The 17,414-nt window shown below is 35.3% G+C and overlaps 2 protein-coding genes across 2 annotated transcripts; both read right to left on the reverse strand.

Annotated features, from left to right (window-relative positions):
• Window positions 1–2,162: 2,162 nt before the first annotated feature.
• Window positions 2,163–11,695, reverse strand: LOC122583864. Its single transcript, XM_043756239.1, has 4 exons — window positions 11,609–11,695; window positions 7,624–7,704; window positions 7,129–7,211; window positions 2,163–2,512 (listed from the first exon to the last, which is right to left on the reverse strand). Exons 1-4 carry the CDS (start codon window positions 11,693–11,695, stop codon window positions 2,419–2,421), a joined length of 345 nt encoding a protein of 114 aa, XP_043612174.1. The 3' UTR covers window positions 2,163–2,418.
• Window positions 11,696–14,314: 2,619 nt separating this feature from the next.
• Window positions 14,315–16,623, reverse strand: LOC122583408 (probable receptor-like protein kinase At5g59700). The gene is made up of 3 exons (XM_043755814.1): window positions 15,652–16,623; window positions 15,120–15,293; window positions 14,315–14,419 (listed from the first exon to the last, which is right to left on the reverse strand). Exons 1-3 carry the CDS (start codon window positions 16,621–16,623, stop codon window positions 14,315–14,317), a joined length of 1,251 nt encoding a protein of 416 aa, XP_043611749.1.
• Between the last annotated feature and the right edge of the window lie 791 nt (window positions 16,624–17,414).

Here is a 17,414-nt window from a genome sequence, read left to right on the forward strand (position 1 = left end):
TTTCTGTCTTTCATTTTGCATATGGATAAATTTTTGTAATTTTATTAAGTAATTTCGAGGTAAATGACATGTAATACGGGGGAGACGATGGAGATGTCAACAGTCATACATTTATTGGAATATAGAGATGCTACATGACCCACATGTAGACATACCCCCATTTTTTGAAAATCTCGACAAAGCATATGCAGCAGCGAGTGATTGTTATCAATTTATCAATGTCACTAACTCACTCATATCTGTATCTGTTTTCTACCATGATCAAATAAACTGAAAATGCATCAGAAATTATTAACATTATGTAAATATAAGTAAACACGACTAATAGTGACGCGCAGAGTGAACCATCCTTGAATTATTAACTACTTACAAATTGAAGGGATTATCCTTTCGCACAAACGTAAATTTGCAACATTTCATATAAATTAGAATCAAGTAGTCCTTGGTAGGCTATCTAAAGTATAATGACCAAGTCTACCAGTTCGACACAGATTAATAAGCTTGGCAGAAACTATGCCATCAGCATCTCTACATGTAGCTGAAGTCAAATTGAAAACTTTTCTCGGTGTTAGAATTGTGTTTCAATCAATTCTTCCATATCTTTCTCATGTTCAATATTATCTTTGAAAGCTGCTCTGTCATCAAACAGAGCTCGGCGAACAGCTTGCACCGTAAATTCCTATAGGAAGGTGTTGGAAATCACGATGTAAATATATAGTTATCTTTTCCTCGGGAGGGAAATAAATAAAATAACTATACCAGTTAAAGCTAATTTGGAAGAAAGTTCAGCATCAACAACCTCAGGAGGCAATATTGCAGGCATCTCACCGTTCTTATTTTAAAACTGTTCTTAATTGATTGTCCCCATATATATATATATATATATATATTAGGATTGCATCCAATCTGAAATATGAGTCATAATTTCAAGCAATTATTTAACTGAAAAAAATATGCAAACGAAGAATATACCTTTAAACCGGTGATATCTTTTGTCTCCCCAGGATTTGCACTCACACTGGCATGTTTTAACTTTCCTTACTCTTAAACATTAGAGGCAGACAAACACAACAAATAGCAATTTTGAGTGTGCTAATGACATAAAGTACAGCGCTAATTCGGCCTATTTGATGCAAGGAATTTGCCAAAGAAGATTTCCCAACATTTGGATTACCGAGGAGTAGTACAGTAGTTATGTGAGTGTTATTGTGTTACTAGAATGTGTGGCCCTTCCTATGTCTCTAACTCTCTTGAAGAAAGTTTAGGTGATACACGAGGATGCTTTTAGGGAAAAAGTTGATTAGCCGGCACTATTGGTTCAATGCAGCCACCAATGTGCCCGTGTCATGCTGATAGAAGTGGGTTCCCTGATACGTGTTGACGTTCAGCCACCACTGTTCAGTGGATCGATGTTGAATCAAGTGGCTGCAAGTTTGGTTTAGGAATCATGGTTTTCTTCTTCTTTTCTTTCTTTAACAGCGAAATCATGGTTTTCTTGACACTTATTTGATCCTAAAATCCAGATACTTACTGTTAAAGACGCTGAAATTTGCTTTAAATTCTGAAACTCTCTAATCCTGGGCTCTTGATGCATAAAGTTGGTTGCTTATATCACTACTTGTTTAGATTTCCTAATTTACTTGTGAAGAGTTATTTTAAAATTGGGTTTTGTTAATGACAACCCTTAGGGTCGTCAGTAAAAACTAATTGGGTGCATTAAAATTTGTACCTTGCTGTTAAAAAAATAGGGAGCGATTTTTAATATATAATGTACAAGTTTTTAAACATGTAATATGTTGTTAGTGACAGCCCTTAGGGCTGTCATTATCATTTTCCTTTAAAATTAGTTTTTTTTTTCAAGTAATGAAATTCCAATAAACTTTATTTGTTGTACATTTTCACAAATTTTTTTATTGTCTTATATAACGGGCAAACTTTCAAACTTCATACACAAATGGCACTTGGATGACCCGGTAACCAAGTCACCCATAAAAGTCATATTTACCAGCAAAATTCCGGCAACCAAATACCAAATACCAAAAATCTATATCTCATATTTATATCAAAAATACCAAATACCAAACACACACATTTCTAAGATCTCTTTCTTAACTTCACCTGCAACACCTACACATACACTACACACAGAACCTCCATTACAATTTACAACATCAATTAAAGTTTATTCATATAATAAAAACGATCCTGGAAATACAATAGAGTACAACTGATCATCCATGACGAATGCTGGCTCGTAGTACACGTTTGAATAGAAACCCAACGTTCGGATACGAGGCAAACACTGATGCACTATTTATTAGGGGAATTGATAAAAGTATTATGCATATCGATTAACTTACCACAATTCTGCATTACTTATACAATATGGTTTAACATTTGCACAACATGATAAGATTATCAAAAGAAGTGGTGCCACTCTAACTTCCCATTTATTAATGCTGACTCTTTTACTTTACTCTTTAGATTGATGCCCTTGTCATCGAAAGGTTCGCTGCATTTATATTTATAAACATGGGATTAGTAGTGATAAGAAATGAAATAAGAAACCTTCCATCAATACAAGTTAGAAAACTCTAAATTCTAGTATAGCCGATGCAATATAATTCAATCAACTCGTATCTTGGTTTGAAATAGCCTAACCCAACCCACTCGATAAACATGTTTGTCTTTTCCTATCGACATTGTATGTCAGTGTTAGCAAACTATTTACATACATTTCAGTTAACACTAGTGTATTCTAGTAATAGTTAACAAGTACTAACATACATCGTAACTATTACTAACACACATCTTAGTTGAAGATGTATGTTAGTGATAGTTAACCTCTTAACCTGTATGTTAGTACTTCCATCCATGGTGAAGCCATGACAATCCATGGCGAAGCCATGACAGCTCAGGGTTGCAACCCATAGGTAGATCACCCACCAATTACTCCCTATGTCCTATCACCCCTTATAACCTATCATCCCCACCAGCTACCTATTATCAAAAACTCATTCATCTCCCAAAAATGTCTCTAAACATAATAAAACCCTACATCTTTTCCCAAAATCACAATTAAAAATAAAGAAAAATTCATCATCATCATCGTTTCCTAAAGTCCCCAAATACTTTACATCAGCAAAATAATATTATGATAACCTTTTAGGCTCCCATAAAATAACTTTTTATCCTTTCGACATGATAGTCAGACCCAATAATCATCATGGGTCTCTAGAATTACCAAAGAATATCAAAGGGTATCAATCTATCCGTAGTTTCACCCATGTCCCTCTCATTCATGACTGCATCATGCATGACCCTAAAAAAAAATCTACATTCATCTTCTTTGTGAGTTTTGGTGAACTTTCCATTTCGAGGAGGAATCCTCTTCTATTGATGGTACCATCATTCTGGGTATAAAAAATATCTATGTGTGCTGACTATCTTCATACCATTCTTATTCTTCCAAAAGACACTAAGGATCAACCTTTTGTGGAATCAACAACAGTCGAATGAATGGAAGGAGTGGTTTCCATGCATGGAATATAACTAGAGATTATTACTTGTGGATGTAACCAATTATGACCAAATGTCTATGTTATGTAAAGATCTCGTAAAATGTCAAATGGACGTTCAAATCCCGGTTATGGGATGTACCCGACCAATCAAATACTTACAAGGGACAGAATATATATGGTTGTCACATATACATGGGTACATCGAATAACCGGGATTAGAAAGTTCATTACATGGCATAGACATTTTACAAAATCTTTACATAATATAGACATTTAGTCATAGTTAGTGACATCCATAAATAATCCAATATAATTACAACCTAGTTAAGCCAAATCCAATCCCTAGCAACCCTATAAAAAAAGACCTTCATATGTGGAGGTTGTTTACCCATACCATCTAATGCCTAACAGACAATTGTGGTTGTTACAATGAAGCCTCTTTCACTTATTATATGCCTATGAATCGCGCCCTCGTTACTAGACGCCATATTAACTATGCTCAAATCATCTTTGATAATATGAAGCAAAAGGTCACAATAAGCAACTGTTCCCATATTGTTTCGTTCACCAGATTCTTCTAACTCAACTTTAAACATGCGTTAGCTAAAGACTATGAGCAATCAGAAGACAACTCTATCATGCCAGCAAAAATTAGAGCTGCTATCTGCAAACAGGTTGGTGAGCCTTTTGTAGCACACATGACTCACATGGAAGAGGACAACTATTGGGAGTCAACACTTTAAAATAGTGAAGTGACTACTCGAAGTGCTATGGACTCCAAATTGTCCAAAGAGACTCGCTCGCTAGAAAATCCCCTGCGCCCTCTAAAGTCTCCATGATGTCAACCAAGAGGTCTACCTAGGCAATGTGCTTAACCATTCAACTTCATGCTCCGCTGCCATCCTAAAACGGAAGCAAGTGTACTAAAGGTCAAACTGTAAATAAAAAAATTAAGAATTCCTCACTAGCCAATGGTGATAGTCAGCAAGCCCAATAGCAGCCTCCAAAAAGACTGTTGATGAGATAAAAGAAAGCAGTGAGCAATCACCTCAAAATTCTGTAGGAGAGGTTTGAGAAGATAAAGGGTTACCCCAGCCCACTAGTAGTCTGATCAAAGTACTACAAACATTCACCTTCTCCTCCTTCACCATCTGAGTCGCAGTCGGCACATGCTAGATCACAAGTTGTGTTACTGCCAATTCTGGTGCTGATGAAGTCTTGGCAAAACAACATGATGAGACTGAGGCACTCATTAATCCCTTTCCCATTGCTTAAAGTGTTCCAATACCAACTTTTCAAGAAAGTAGCGGAACACAAAATGTTTCTTTTGTTGATGATATGAAGGTCATCGATTAAAAAGGAGCTGGCAATGACTTGAATATAATGAAAGAAGATAATGTGTTCGAGCTGGCTACATAAGAAGTAGTCAGCGGGTAGTTTTTAGAGAATACTTGGTCAAGATATAGGCCATCATCTATGAACCTCAACCTGCTCAATCTTGTTCTCCACAAAATGAGAAACTTCCACCTATGCCACCTCCACCAACCTTCTCACCAGTACGCCCAAAAGATTAACCTCCAACTCTCATTCTTGAATATATTTCTTTGTTTCATCCTGTAATATTTGTGATTTTGACCCGTTGACTATTTGTGTAACTTGACTAACTAATTTTAGTTAGTAATGTAATTGAATGTCATTCTATAATTTAATGACGTGTATTATGCTAGCCGAGACCATTTGACCGTTTTATTTGATACCGTACTAGACGATGTTTAACTGATTAGAAATGTGAATGGGTTATCCATGGGTTGACCCATGACCCATCCCAATTGACCCAACCCTATCTCCTCCCATTCTTCCATCTCCCATCCATCCACTCATTCACTCTTATCTCTCTTTCTCTCTATATTGAATGCAAGAACAAGAAAAACACACAAACACTCTCTCTCTCTCTCTCTAAATCCTTACATCATTTATTGTGTTACAATTTAGATTAGTGTTAGAATAATCATCATCATCATCATCATCATTTTAGCATTATATAGAAGTGGACCATTCACTGAAGAGGACCTTCAAAATTATTAAGGGATTGTTACACTAGTAGATGAAGAGGGTGAACATTTTGGATAAAAGTATTGAAGGTTTTGCTGCCCTTCAGCAAGCTCGCCATGAAAAGAGAGGTAGAGTAATTGTTGTACATGTTCTGCGCTTGCTGCCTACTCTAGGTAATTTTAAACAATCAGATGTTCTTCTTGCTCACATCTTCCTAGTACAACTATGTCCCCACTCTTACCACTGAAATTTCCAAACTCAACCATTATACTAGCCAATGATGATAAACAATTGCTAAGTGAGCCTATGAGTAGAAAAATCACTCTTCAAGGGAGCTCAATGAAATGAAGGGAATGCTAACTGAGGAGGCTAGGCTTCCTCAAATAAAATAAAAATAAAAATGGAAGTAGCAAAGTCCTCAGCTCCCTCAAAGAGGGAGAATAAGGATGATGAGTCCAACAATGGTATTGGAGGTAAATGATGATGATAATCAATCCAAATGACGTTTTAAAATATCGTTGAGTTTGTGCTAACAATAGTAAAGGGGAGCATGGTAAGGATAACATTGTTGAGACAGTGCCAGCAGGTGTGGTGTGTGGGGTGGGGGGGGGGGGGGGGGGGACACCACTTAGGAAGTGTCACAAAGTGTTGAAAATAAAAATGAAATATGAGTGAAGAGGTACCGGCAGTGACTCTCAGAGAATCTATACTAAGAAGGGATGAACCCCTGATTGTTGAATCTCCCAGGATTATAATTATTGAATTCAATCGCAAAGCCTCGAGGCCACCACAAGCAACTTGCAAAGATCCCTCGAGAAATAACAACTCACGAAGGAAAAACTGTGCTAGCAGATGAATAAGAGACTCAACACAATGAAATTGATCTAATAAATGAGCATAAGGCCAAAAAGTAGAGGGATGAAGAAAGAGAAAATGAAAGACATCAAGGCAAGAAAGTGTTCATGGGTGATGTAGTCACTAGCCATGCTGCAGCAGCAACTCATGCTGAGACTCCACTGAGCCAACTTGAGTCACTCACATTGCTGAAACTCATCTGGTTAATGTTTGAAAACTGCTACCACTAGTATGACATCTACTGAATTGAGAAAGAAGCAGGAGAAGAAAATTTTAAACCTTACATAGGTGAAAATTAGTTATCAAAATCAAATGCACTAATTAACACATGTGAAAGTAAATAAAATTAGTAGATATATACAAGTATAAAGAATGGACTAAATGAAAGTTCACATAAAAATAGAAGCTTTCTCAAGAATTAGAGCAGTTGATAGGCTGCAACTTATAACAGCCAATATATTCCCACTTCCATTTTATATGTGAGGGATGGGAATATAAGGCTGTTAGGTACCTAAGCTTAGGTGAGGAACACTCACATATTGTTTTTTCAATCCATAAAATTCATGAGGGCCCAAGCATTTATTCATTAATCAAGAAATATTAAAAAATTTGTATGTGAGGGTTCCATACCTAAGCTTAGGTGCCGGACAACCTTTTATTCACTTTTCCCTTTATATATATATATTATCTAACTACATACCTGGGTCCTGGTTTTAATAAAAAGGTTTCCTTGTCTAACACGTAGGAGTCATTCCATATCCACTCCTTAAGGCTTGACATATGCTAATCAAACATAACAAAAAGTCAATATAATTAAGTTTAAGCTAAAAATCTTAAAGTTTATTACATTAAACCAAAATCAATAATACGATTATTATCCTCTTAGAAAATGTCAACTTGTCACAACTTTAGACATTAATAACTTAAATCTAACCCACTATACTACATTTTTTTAAAAAGGCAAAAAAGATACATTAATAATGAAAGACCGTCCAAATAAAGCTAGAGGTCAAGATAAAAAATACAACCTAGATTACAACAATTGCAAAATAGTAAGTATAAAATGGTTGGAAAACACTTGTGTTAATTATATTTTACCACTATCGTACATAATAATACTTTAATGAATGAATTAGCTAATAACAACTTTTTACTACTCGTAATAAATTGATGTAATTCACAATGCAGCACTTACTTCATATCTTGATTCATAGGAAAGGTCATACTCTTCTTCATATATGTCAAATATTTTATCCAAATGCTTCTGGCTCAAACGCTGAAAATCAATACAATGTGATTAAACGATAAAGTGAGTTAGTGTTAAGTTACAAAATAATATTTTTTCTAATGGCAGAATAAATTTGTATCATAAAAGAACCATTGGCTTTGCAGGGAATTCGGGTAAGAAAGCACCGTACTCGACAGCTTTTTCAAAATGGTAACTCTAGGAAGTACTCCGGGATGACCATCCGCATGCATGACGAGAACCTTTAAAGTTTTGATTACATAACTTCATTTTGCATTGGCTGTGAATATTTAGTTCGTGTTTGGTTGTAGAAAATGTTTTTTAGTTTTCATTTCTTATTTTCTAGAAAATGGAAGAGGGTTTTTATATAGAAAACAAATGAAAATTTTAAAACGCGTTCAAATTAAAAAAATGCTATTTTCATTTTTCATTTTTAAAAAATTGAATACATATCACAGATGTGAGGGGGGAGAGAGATAGAAAATGGAAAACAATAAAAATATAATATGTAGAAATGTTGAATACATACCTTGGCAAAAGTTAGATGTATTTTAAAGTATTCAACACAAAAAAATTTAACGTCTTTTATGTTTGTATGTTGATGATATTTTCACCTATTATATCTATACTTCTATACTTCTATACTCCCTTATAATAGAGGAAGTCCTTTTTTAATTTCTCAAATTACAACGTTGATCTACCTAATTTACCCCTACCTTTTATAGATAATTACCCTTTTATCCCAAAACCTTTCCAATCACCACCACCTATAACCACCACCACCAGCCGCCGCCGTCTTAAACCACCACCAGCCGTCGCCGCCTACAACCACCATCAGCAACCGCCGCCACCTCCACCAACTTCGTTACGTACCGTTACCATCACCTGTCGCCGCCGTCATTACATCACCACCGCTGTCGCCTGAAAATTCATGAATCCCGCCGGAAAATTTAAATCACCACCGCTGTCGCCGCCGTCATTACATCACCACCGCTGTCGCCGTCATTACATCACCACCGCCTGAAAATTTAAATCTACGATTTCTCCTCCGTTTCTTCGAATTAGAACTCGAAATTGTCACCAAAATGCTCCAGGACAAAATCCGCACAAACCCTTGCCAAAATAATACCGATTTAAAGTTCGCCGGAAAATTTGAATACTCGCCGGAAAAGTGAAAAACGTGATTACTCTTTCACTTTTTCAAATTAAGACACAAAACCATTCTAATCGAATCAGAATTCAATCGTGAACAAACCCTAGCCTACTGTTCTGTCCAAACACTTCACCGGAAAATTCACTGGAAAAGGTCAAATCGGTGAAGATCCGGTCGATTGTTGTCAGATCTGGAATTTCTCCGTTATATGGTGGTGTATGATGATGTTGATGTGGTGCAGGCAGTGTTGGTTGGTGATGTTCGGCGACGGTGGGCGGTGGGTTTCTTAAGAAGATGAAGATAATAAATAAGAGTATTTGTAATGGGAACACCAATCTTACTTTCTTTTACAAGGTTCTTCCATGTTTGGAAGCTGCGGATGGTATAGCCAGAAGTTGCAGAAATTTCCGGTCATGTCAGCATATAAATACTTTCATATCTATAAATCATAGTCATACATATATACGGAAGTGTATATATATGTGTATGTGAATATATATATATATATATATATATATAGTGTTGTAAATCTCGGCCGTCTCGGCCGAGACATCGGATCAAATATCGGAATCGGCCGGTCCAGGAGACGAGATGGCTAGGATCGGTCAAAAATCGCGTAAACGCTGGTGAACATTGGAAAACTCGTTGGATCGGGTCAAATATCAGAATATCGGTCAAATATCCGGTCAAAGTATTTTTTTTTTTTTAAAAAAAAAAATCTATATTCTCAGAATATATCATATATTTATATTTATATCTATTTATATTTGTCATTTTTTTGAGAAAGTTATACAAAAGTTCAAGATTTATGAGTTTTTAATATATATTTAAACTTTTATTACATATATTTCCATAAACTATTATTATTATTCACTATTCACCCAATCCGATATCTTCTCGATATCTCCCCAATTTTTCAAAATCTCCCGTCTTTTCACCTTGCCGATCCGATCCAATCCGATCCTGATCCCCGAGTTCTACAACCTTTTATATATGTATATATATAGGAAAGTTAATTTGAGTACACATGGAAAAAAAGTACAAAGTCGTTGGATCAAAGCTTTGGATGGATCAGATCAAGCCTTCTTCCTGCTTATTCTTCCTTCTCCGGCCAGCAGCCTGCTTCTTCTTCTGCGAGACCACCTCCTTGTCCGGCAAGACAACCACCACCAGCCACCATCATCTCCGACCACCCCAACCAGGGTGCTGACGCCTGCAACAAGGGCTTCGCCCGTACCGTAGCAAACCGTCACCATCTATTGGATCGCCACCCATCAAATCCATACGATTCCCATATGCGTCCCTTGACAACCAGTTTAGAACGGATGAGGGCCACTGGCCCGTACCGTATTCACCCGAAAACGAACCTGATTCTCGCCGGAAAGTCGCCGGAGATGTCGCCAGAGGTGGTGGCGGTGGTTGTTCATTGGAGAAGAAGGAAGAAGGAGGAGGTGTGGCGGTTGCTGGAGAAGAAGGTGGCCGGAGAAGTATGAAAAAGGTTATACTTTTTGTACTTTTCCCCTTGTACACAAAATAATCCACCCATATATATATATATATAGGGTAGAGATCCAGAGAGAAGGTTCTTAAGGAGAGAAGGTCCATTTTTTTTTAACTTGTTTTCTTGATATTTTTTCACTTTTTTCATTCTTTTTTTAATTAACTCAATCCATACAAAAATTTTAAACAAAATTAAATTTTTTTTTTTTCTAACCCGAGTTAGTAAGTCATATATGTAAGAGTACGGTACGGGCTTCGCCCTTAAGAATATTAATAAGGGGTAGCTAGTGGGAGTGATAGGTGATAGAGGGTGATAGGTCATAGGGGGTGATTGGTGATGGGGTGATCTACCTAACGGGCTCCGCCCTTAGCTATCATGGCTCCGCCATAGTCTGATAGGCTTCGTTTATAGCTTACGGGCTACTCCCTCTGAAAAAAGTGAAAAAAGAAAAAAAGTTCAAAAAAAGAAACTAAAAAAACAAAAAACGAACCTTCTCTCCCAGAGATCACTATCCTATATATATATATATATATAATAAAGGGAGTGTATATGCGGCTATGTTTAAAAGTAATCAAAGGATAAAGAAACAAAAAGATGGAGAAACATAAAAATATAGACTCTGTGAAATAAGCTTTGGAAATGACGTCTGCAAGTGAAAACAAAAAAGAAAGTAAAAGCCTAAAAGGGTAGGGTCATTTTATTAGGGTATTAATAGGAATTATATTATAACATAAATAAGCTGGTAATAAATTTTTATATAAAAAAAATCAACCTTATCAGTTCTCATTTATATTACACGTATTTTCAAAATTAATAAATTTTTATATAAAAAAATCCAATCCGAGTTTAAAAAATCATGACACCCTTCCTCGCCGATCCTATTCTGATTCTGATTCTCGAGTTCCGTACCACAATTAAACCGCCGCATTGCGCGGGCATATGACTCGTATAATTAAGTAGAGATTGACGTGTGACTGCCGTCCTCTAGTAGTTAGTCTTGATACCGATTTTGAAAATCTTCAAAACATGATACTGGTAACGGTCCTATATTTGGTAACATTTCGTGGTACCGCGGTCTCATTTCCCGTAAACCAATAAAACTGGGTATGGTTCCCAGTCCGATCCCCATTTCCCATTCAATACTACTTCCTTGTATCGAATGAAGATGGGACTGAGACTTTGAAAAGTTATGCTATGACTTTGAGAAGCCCACAAAATTTTCTAAACAATAATCCCATTTCATGAATGTGTATCTTACAAGGGAAAAGGAAGAGCATTACTTGGAATGTTGATTTTTCCGTTGCTGGGTTCATATCATGCCTGCTCATATTCATATTCGTCGACCATACTCCCAATTTATCAACCATTCGATCCTGATGGAAATGTAAATGTTGAATAAGATAGACATAGATTGTTATATTTTTACAAAGCAAATCATAAGATAAAAAGGGTTTTCGTTATTTGCACGAGATGCAAACTAGACAAGAACCTTTAATCATAAACGAGATTGGGAGATACGTACATATAACTCTATAAACACAAAAACATGTCCAAGTATTGGAAAAGATCGAACTTCATACTGCAAAATAAGAACCATAGTCAATCACTCATAATGAAAACAAGAAGTATGCATTTGGATTTTCTATATGTTACTTCTTCCGTCTTATTTTAGGATTAATATTCTCTAAAGTTGTAGACAATTTTTAGTAAATGGAGAATTTTGACCATTGGATTATAAACAATGGTCAAGATAAAAAAATCATCTTTGAAGCTTGACCATTGATTTTAATCCAAAGGTCAAGATCTCTCAAACTTGATCAGTAAAGTTGGTTTCAACATTAAAGGATCTTTATCCATTATTTTATATGTTGATTCGAGTTAAAATAAAACAAGTACTAAAGTAAACGAAATAAGATAATAAGTTTTGTTTCAATGAAAATTATCGTGCATTATAAATCATCGTGCATCAATATATATAAAAACTAGTGCTTTAAAAAGCAACCCCTTCGTCTTTTTTTTCTTTCTCAAATAATGAACCACATACATAAAATACTCCACTCTGTTATACTTGCAATAACCCATAATGAAATAATTTATAATATCATCTCTCAACACTTAAAATAACTACAAACCCCTCCCCTCTTTTACATTAATATGCCACCACCCGTCGCCAGTAGCACCGCCACCACCACCGCCGCCGCAGTATCAAACCGAAATAAGATCTAAGATTGACATCTAGATACACTGATTTACCATAATAATAAATAGAGTCAATGCGGACTCCACCGTTATCAAACTAATACCTATTCTGTTTAGCACTTTAGGTGCTTTTGTTGCGTATAATGTAAATCTAGCGCCACCTCTGCCTCCGCCGCATTGCGCGGATACTCAACTAGTTTGGATATAAACGTACAGATGAGGATTTCTTTTAGGAATTAGTTATTTAGGTTGAATAGAAACTAATTAATGCTAGGATAGGATTTGGATACTTTACTTTGTACGCTCCCAAAGATTTTGCGTTCGAGGACCACCATGAAGTCAATCTGTCCCTCGTAGATTTCATATTGAAATAATGATAGCCGGTCAAACACTCCGGGTGCAAAAGCATGCTATAGGATCAAAAAAGTTACAGAAGATAAAATTAAAGTAAAGAACATTATGAATTAACGTAAGATTTACTTAAAGTAAATTAAGCAGTAGTGAGTACCTATTAAAAAGAATAGTAGTGAGTACCTATTAAAAAGATGGACGTCAATATTTTCGAAAAGTTGGGTAAATATCTCGTTAATAACTCTAGGGGGCACCTGATAAAAACCCAATTACATAAGATATCGATATGAATCAAAAGAAAAAGATTAAGTTATCGAATACTCAGACATACATGACTGTTATAGATATAATTGGCCGGATGCATAAGAATTAATTTTTGAATTATAACAAATTATAACTTGTGCATTTGGAAGAAGATGAACATGATTTGTTTCCTATAACTGAAAGGTACTAAAAGTAAGATTTTTTTTCCAAAATGGGCGTATATGCAAACACATTTGCAAAACAAGTTTTCATGTTTCAAACTTCGCAAAACAAGTATGCCTGGCACTTGAAGTGCTGGATTCATCCTTTTTACTCCAACCCGGCAATTGTAATGCCGGTTTATAAAATTTATAATACATGAATCTAAAACATTTATATTTGGCACGTAGTGAAGAATAGACTGAAGCCGGCAATCTAAGTGTCGGGTACGAGATTTTTGTCAGAATCCAGCAATTCAACTGCTGGGTTTAAATCATGGCAAAACGTGGCTTGATTTGGCATCGTAAGGACTGACAACACAGGCTTAACCGTCATTACAATTGCCCGTTTGGAGTGAAGAGGATGAACCCGGCTTTCAAGTGCCGGGTATACTTATTTTGCGAATATTGAAACACAAAAACTTGTTTTGCAAATGTGTTGGCATGTACGCCCATTTTGGAAAAAAAAAATCCTAAAAGTAAACCTGAGCTCATCTTTTTGACGAAATCAGTTTACTATTTTTCAATATGATTACAAATAGATGTAGAAGGTATAGGCATACATAGTTTTTTTTAAGTCGGAGAAGATGCTTAGTTAACCAAGTGCTGAGGGACTGGGAACTAGAAAAGAATTCATCAAAATCTTCCGTTGGATGGCATCTCATTATTGCCTGCATGTTAGAGTTATATAAGATGAATTATGGGTCCAAGAATCATCAGTAAATTTAAGAAATCATGTAAATCAATGTAGAAATTTGAAAATACATACCTGAGTATGTAACTCCAGCAGTGATCCTAACTCCTCCCTCAAGAGGTCACTTATGATGCCATACAACTTAACTGCATATTCCATCAATTGCTGCTTGAAAAGAATAACAAACATTATTAAGATTAGAACAAAAAAGTATGACAGAAGGCAAGAATCAGACAAATTCTTAAATAACGTATTGAAAACAACCAGTTAGATTAAATTCATTACCTTCTTTCTTGACATTCGAATTCTGTCCCTAGTTTGGTTAAGAAGTCCAGTACCAATAAATTTGCTAGCAAATATACCATAGACTCTGTAGTATGTTTCTTCTGCAAATAGGTGAACCTTTATTAGTAATGAAATAACTTGGAAATTGTTTGCTTTTAATTAGCTAGTGATGATTTTTCAATCTAGAATAACAATCTATATCTTGTTTTCTATCCTTCATGTGGTAAGTTACTTTTATATATTCATTTAGCCCATCATACCTGTAAGGCCACATATTCCTTTTAAGCCAATTTCTAATCCGAAATCCAAAAGTGACCGACAAAATCTTGTTCATTTGTATGTAACATGACATAATACAACTTGTAACAAGTAGTAGTGATGTGAGAGTTTTTAAACCTTATCAGCATAGTATTTGAATACAAAAGTAAGACTTCAGAAACCCAAATTGTTTCACATTATCCTCGTAAGTTCAACTATGTCATATCATATCTAGATAAACTATATTATGTCCCTTTTGGCTTTCGGGCTACAATATGGTTAAAAATAGCTAGTTATAAAAGTACTATAGTTAAATAAATCAAAGGAAAATATTGTCACAAATATGAGAGACAAAATAAAACTAAGTTGATATTTTATATAAATAACCCTCAGTTATTTTTTATCTCTACTGACAACAAATTGCATATCCTCTCACATATATTTTTTTCTCCCAAGTCCTGCCATCTTTGTTTTTAAAGTTAATACAAACAATAGTATCTTGAATAGTACTTATATTTACATTATCAGATATAGATGAAGTACCTTGACTGCTACATTGAGAATCTGAACAAGCCGATCAAACACGTTACCAATTTCGTCGACAAAAGAGTTTAAATGGACTAGATGGTTGTATATGGTAAATGCTACAACCGGTTTGCCATCACTGATGGATCGCATGTCACCCATAACACACTTTATAAGGGGAGGATTCTTCTCCTGTACCCACATAGAACAAAAACTAACATTACCATTAACAATATATACATGTGACATAATACATTGATAATAAATGGTTATGGCTATTTTAACTCTTTATTATTGTTATTGTTAATTGAGATCGACAACATGGTTAAAAATCCGGTCATATCCTGTTCAATAAGTTAATAGCTTTTCAAAGTACTATTTGAGCAATTTTGATACCACAAAAATAAAATTTTGACCCATGAAACATTCAAATAGTGTCATTAGCGACTTCGGTATGATAGTCACATATTAACCGATGATTAAAAGAGTGCATTTTTATTTGATGAATACTGACAAATAACCTTTGAGGTAATTAAAAGGGAAGACTTACATGATTATGCAATGCTGTCTCAAACCTGCTGATAATCTCCTTCATACTAGGGCGTTCGTTTAGATCCAAGCTAATACACTTATATGCAATGTTGATGAATGTGTAAAACGGACTAATTTCAACATTATCTTCTATCTGAGGATCAAGATACTGAATCTCAGGTATTTGATCTCTAATATGGGGATCAATTAACTTCTCCACTTCATTATTCTCATAATAGCGTCGGACAAGATTTAACAGAGATCTTGCCTTAGCCTCTCCAATGTTCTTTCGCCAATATGCTAGCATCCCACTCAACATTTCAAACATTACCACGCCAAGAGAGTATACATCAGATTCTTTCGTAAGGGTGCTCCTTTCACGGTAATTAGGATCCATGTAAATGTCGGTCCCCGCAACATTTGTATGGATTTCACTATGTTGTTGACCTTTGGAACCTGGCTTTGACAAACCAAAATCACAAACTTGTGCTTCCATATTTTCATCTAACAATATGTTTCCACTCTTTACGTCTCTATGTATCACTCTAAAGTGCTCCCCAAGACCCGAGTGAAGATAATTGAGTCCTCTTGCAGCCCCTAAGCAAATCTTGATTCGTTGCTCCCATGTAATACAACGACTCCTGCTGCGCTCTTCAAGGTGATATTCAAGGCTTCTATTGACGGCATACTTGAAAACGAAAATCATCTCATTTCCTTCATCACAATAACCAATGAAAGGAATGATATTTTCATGGTGGAACCTTGAGATCAAGTCAAGCTCGTTATCGAACTCCTTCTTTCCTTGGTGACCATTTTGATTATGGCGTTTGATGGCAGCTGTAATGTTTTGCCACCCTTCAGAGAGTTGTCCTTTGTAGACGACTCCAAATCCACCTTCTCCAATTATATCTGAATGGAAGTTGTTGGTGGCCTTTTTTATCTCCTCTAGCGGAATTTGAAATTTTTTGAAGTCAATCTCCGAGGAAGACATGATTTTTGGTTGATATTAGTAATTAGTCAAGATGATTGTTGTAACGGCAGCTGTGCTATTCTATATATACGAAACCGTGTTTTCTTGTATCTACCAACCTATATCTTGCCCATGACTCATAAAAAATATTAGTCAATGACCATAACAAACCCATACACCTAAAACCCAAGTAGCAATATAAAAACTAATAAAGGCATCTATTCCCTCATTTATCAAAGCATCAAAAATATAATATTTTAATAACTTAATATAATTTTCAGTCGTCTTCCCAAATGCCCTTTTGGGAAAGAAAAAATCAACAAAACTGTTGGTGTTTGTTTCGTTGGATTATCTTCTTCACCAAAACTATCAACCTCTAACCTCCAACTTAACATCTTACTGCCCCCTTAAAAAATCACTACTTCTAACAATTATATGCATAAGTAATTTCTAATTTTTTTTTAAAGAAAACATAAAAAAATTACTAAAATATGGCGTTGAGAAACCATTTTAGTATAACAAATTACACCTCCCTCATTGTTTATATTAACTTATCTTAATTAGTATTATTATATATAATTAAATATGATGTTGAAAAACCATATGTAACGTGTCAGGTTAGGATACCTTTTAGTGGATCATAATTCATAAGTCACATTGTTTATATTATCTTAGTATATATTTTGTAGTTTTACCTCTAATTAAGGTGAGGTTGTTAGGTGTTACATAGCCATACTAGCTAGATTGGTGTTAAGCACGCAGGATCTGGTCCCAGTTCTTGAATATGGGACTTGGGTGCTCAAAAAAAATCA

Source organism: Erigeron canadensis, chromosome 9 (assembly GCF_010389155.1).
Source record: "Erigeron canadensis isolate Cc75 chromosome 9, C_canadensis_v1, whole genome shotgun sequence".
Taxonomy (NCBI): Eukaryota; Viridiplantae; Streptophyta; class Magnoliopsida; order Asterales; family Asteraceae; genus Erigeron; species Erigeron canadensis.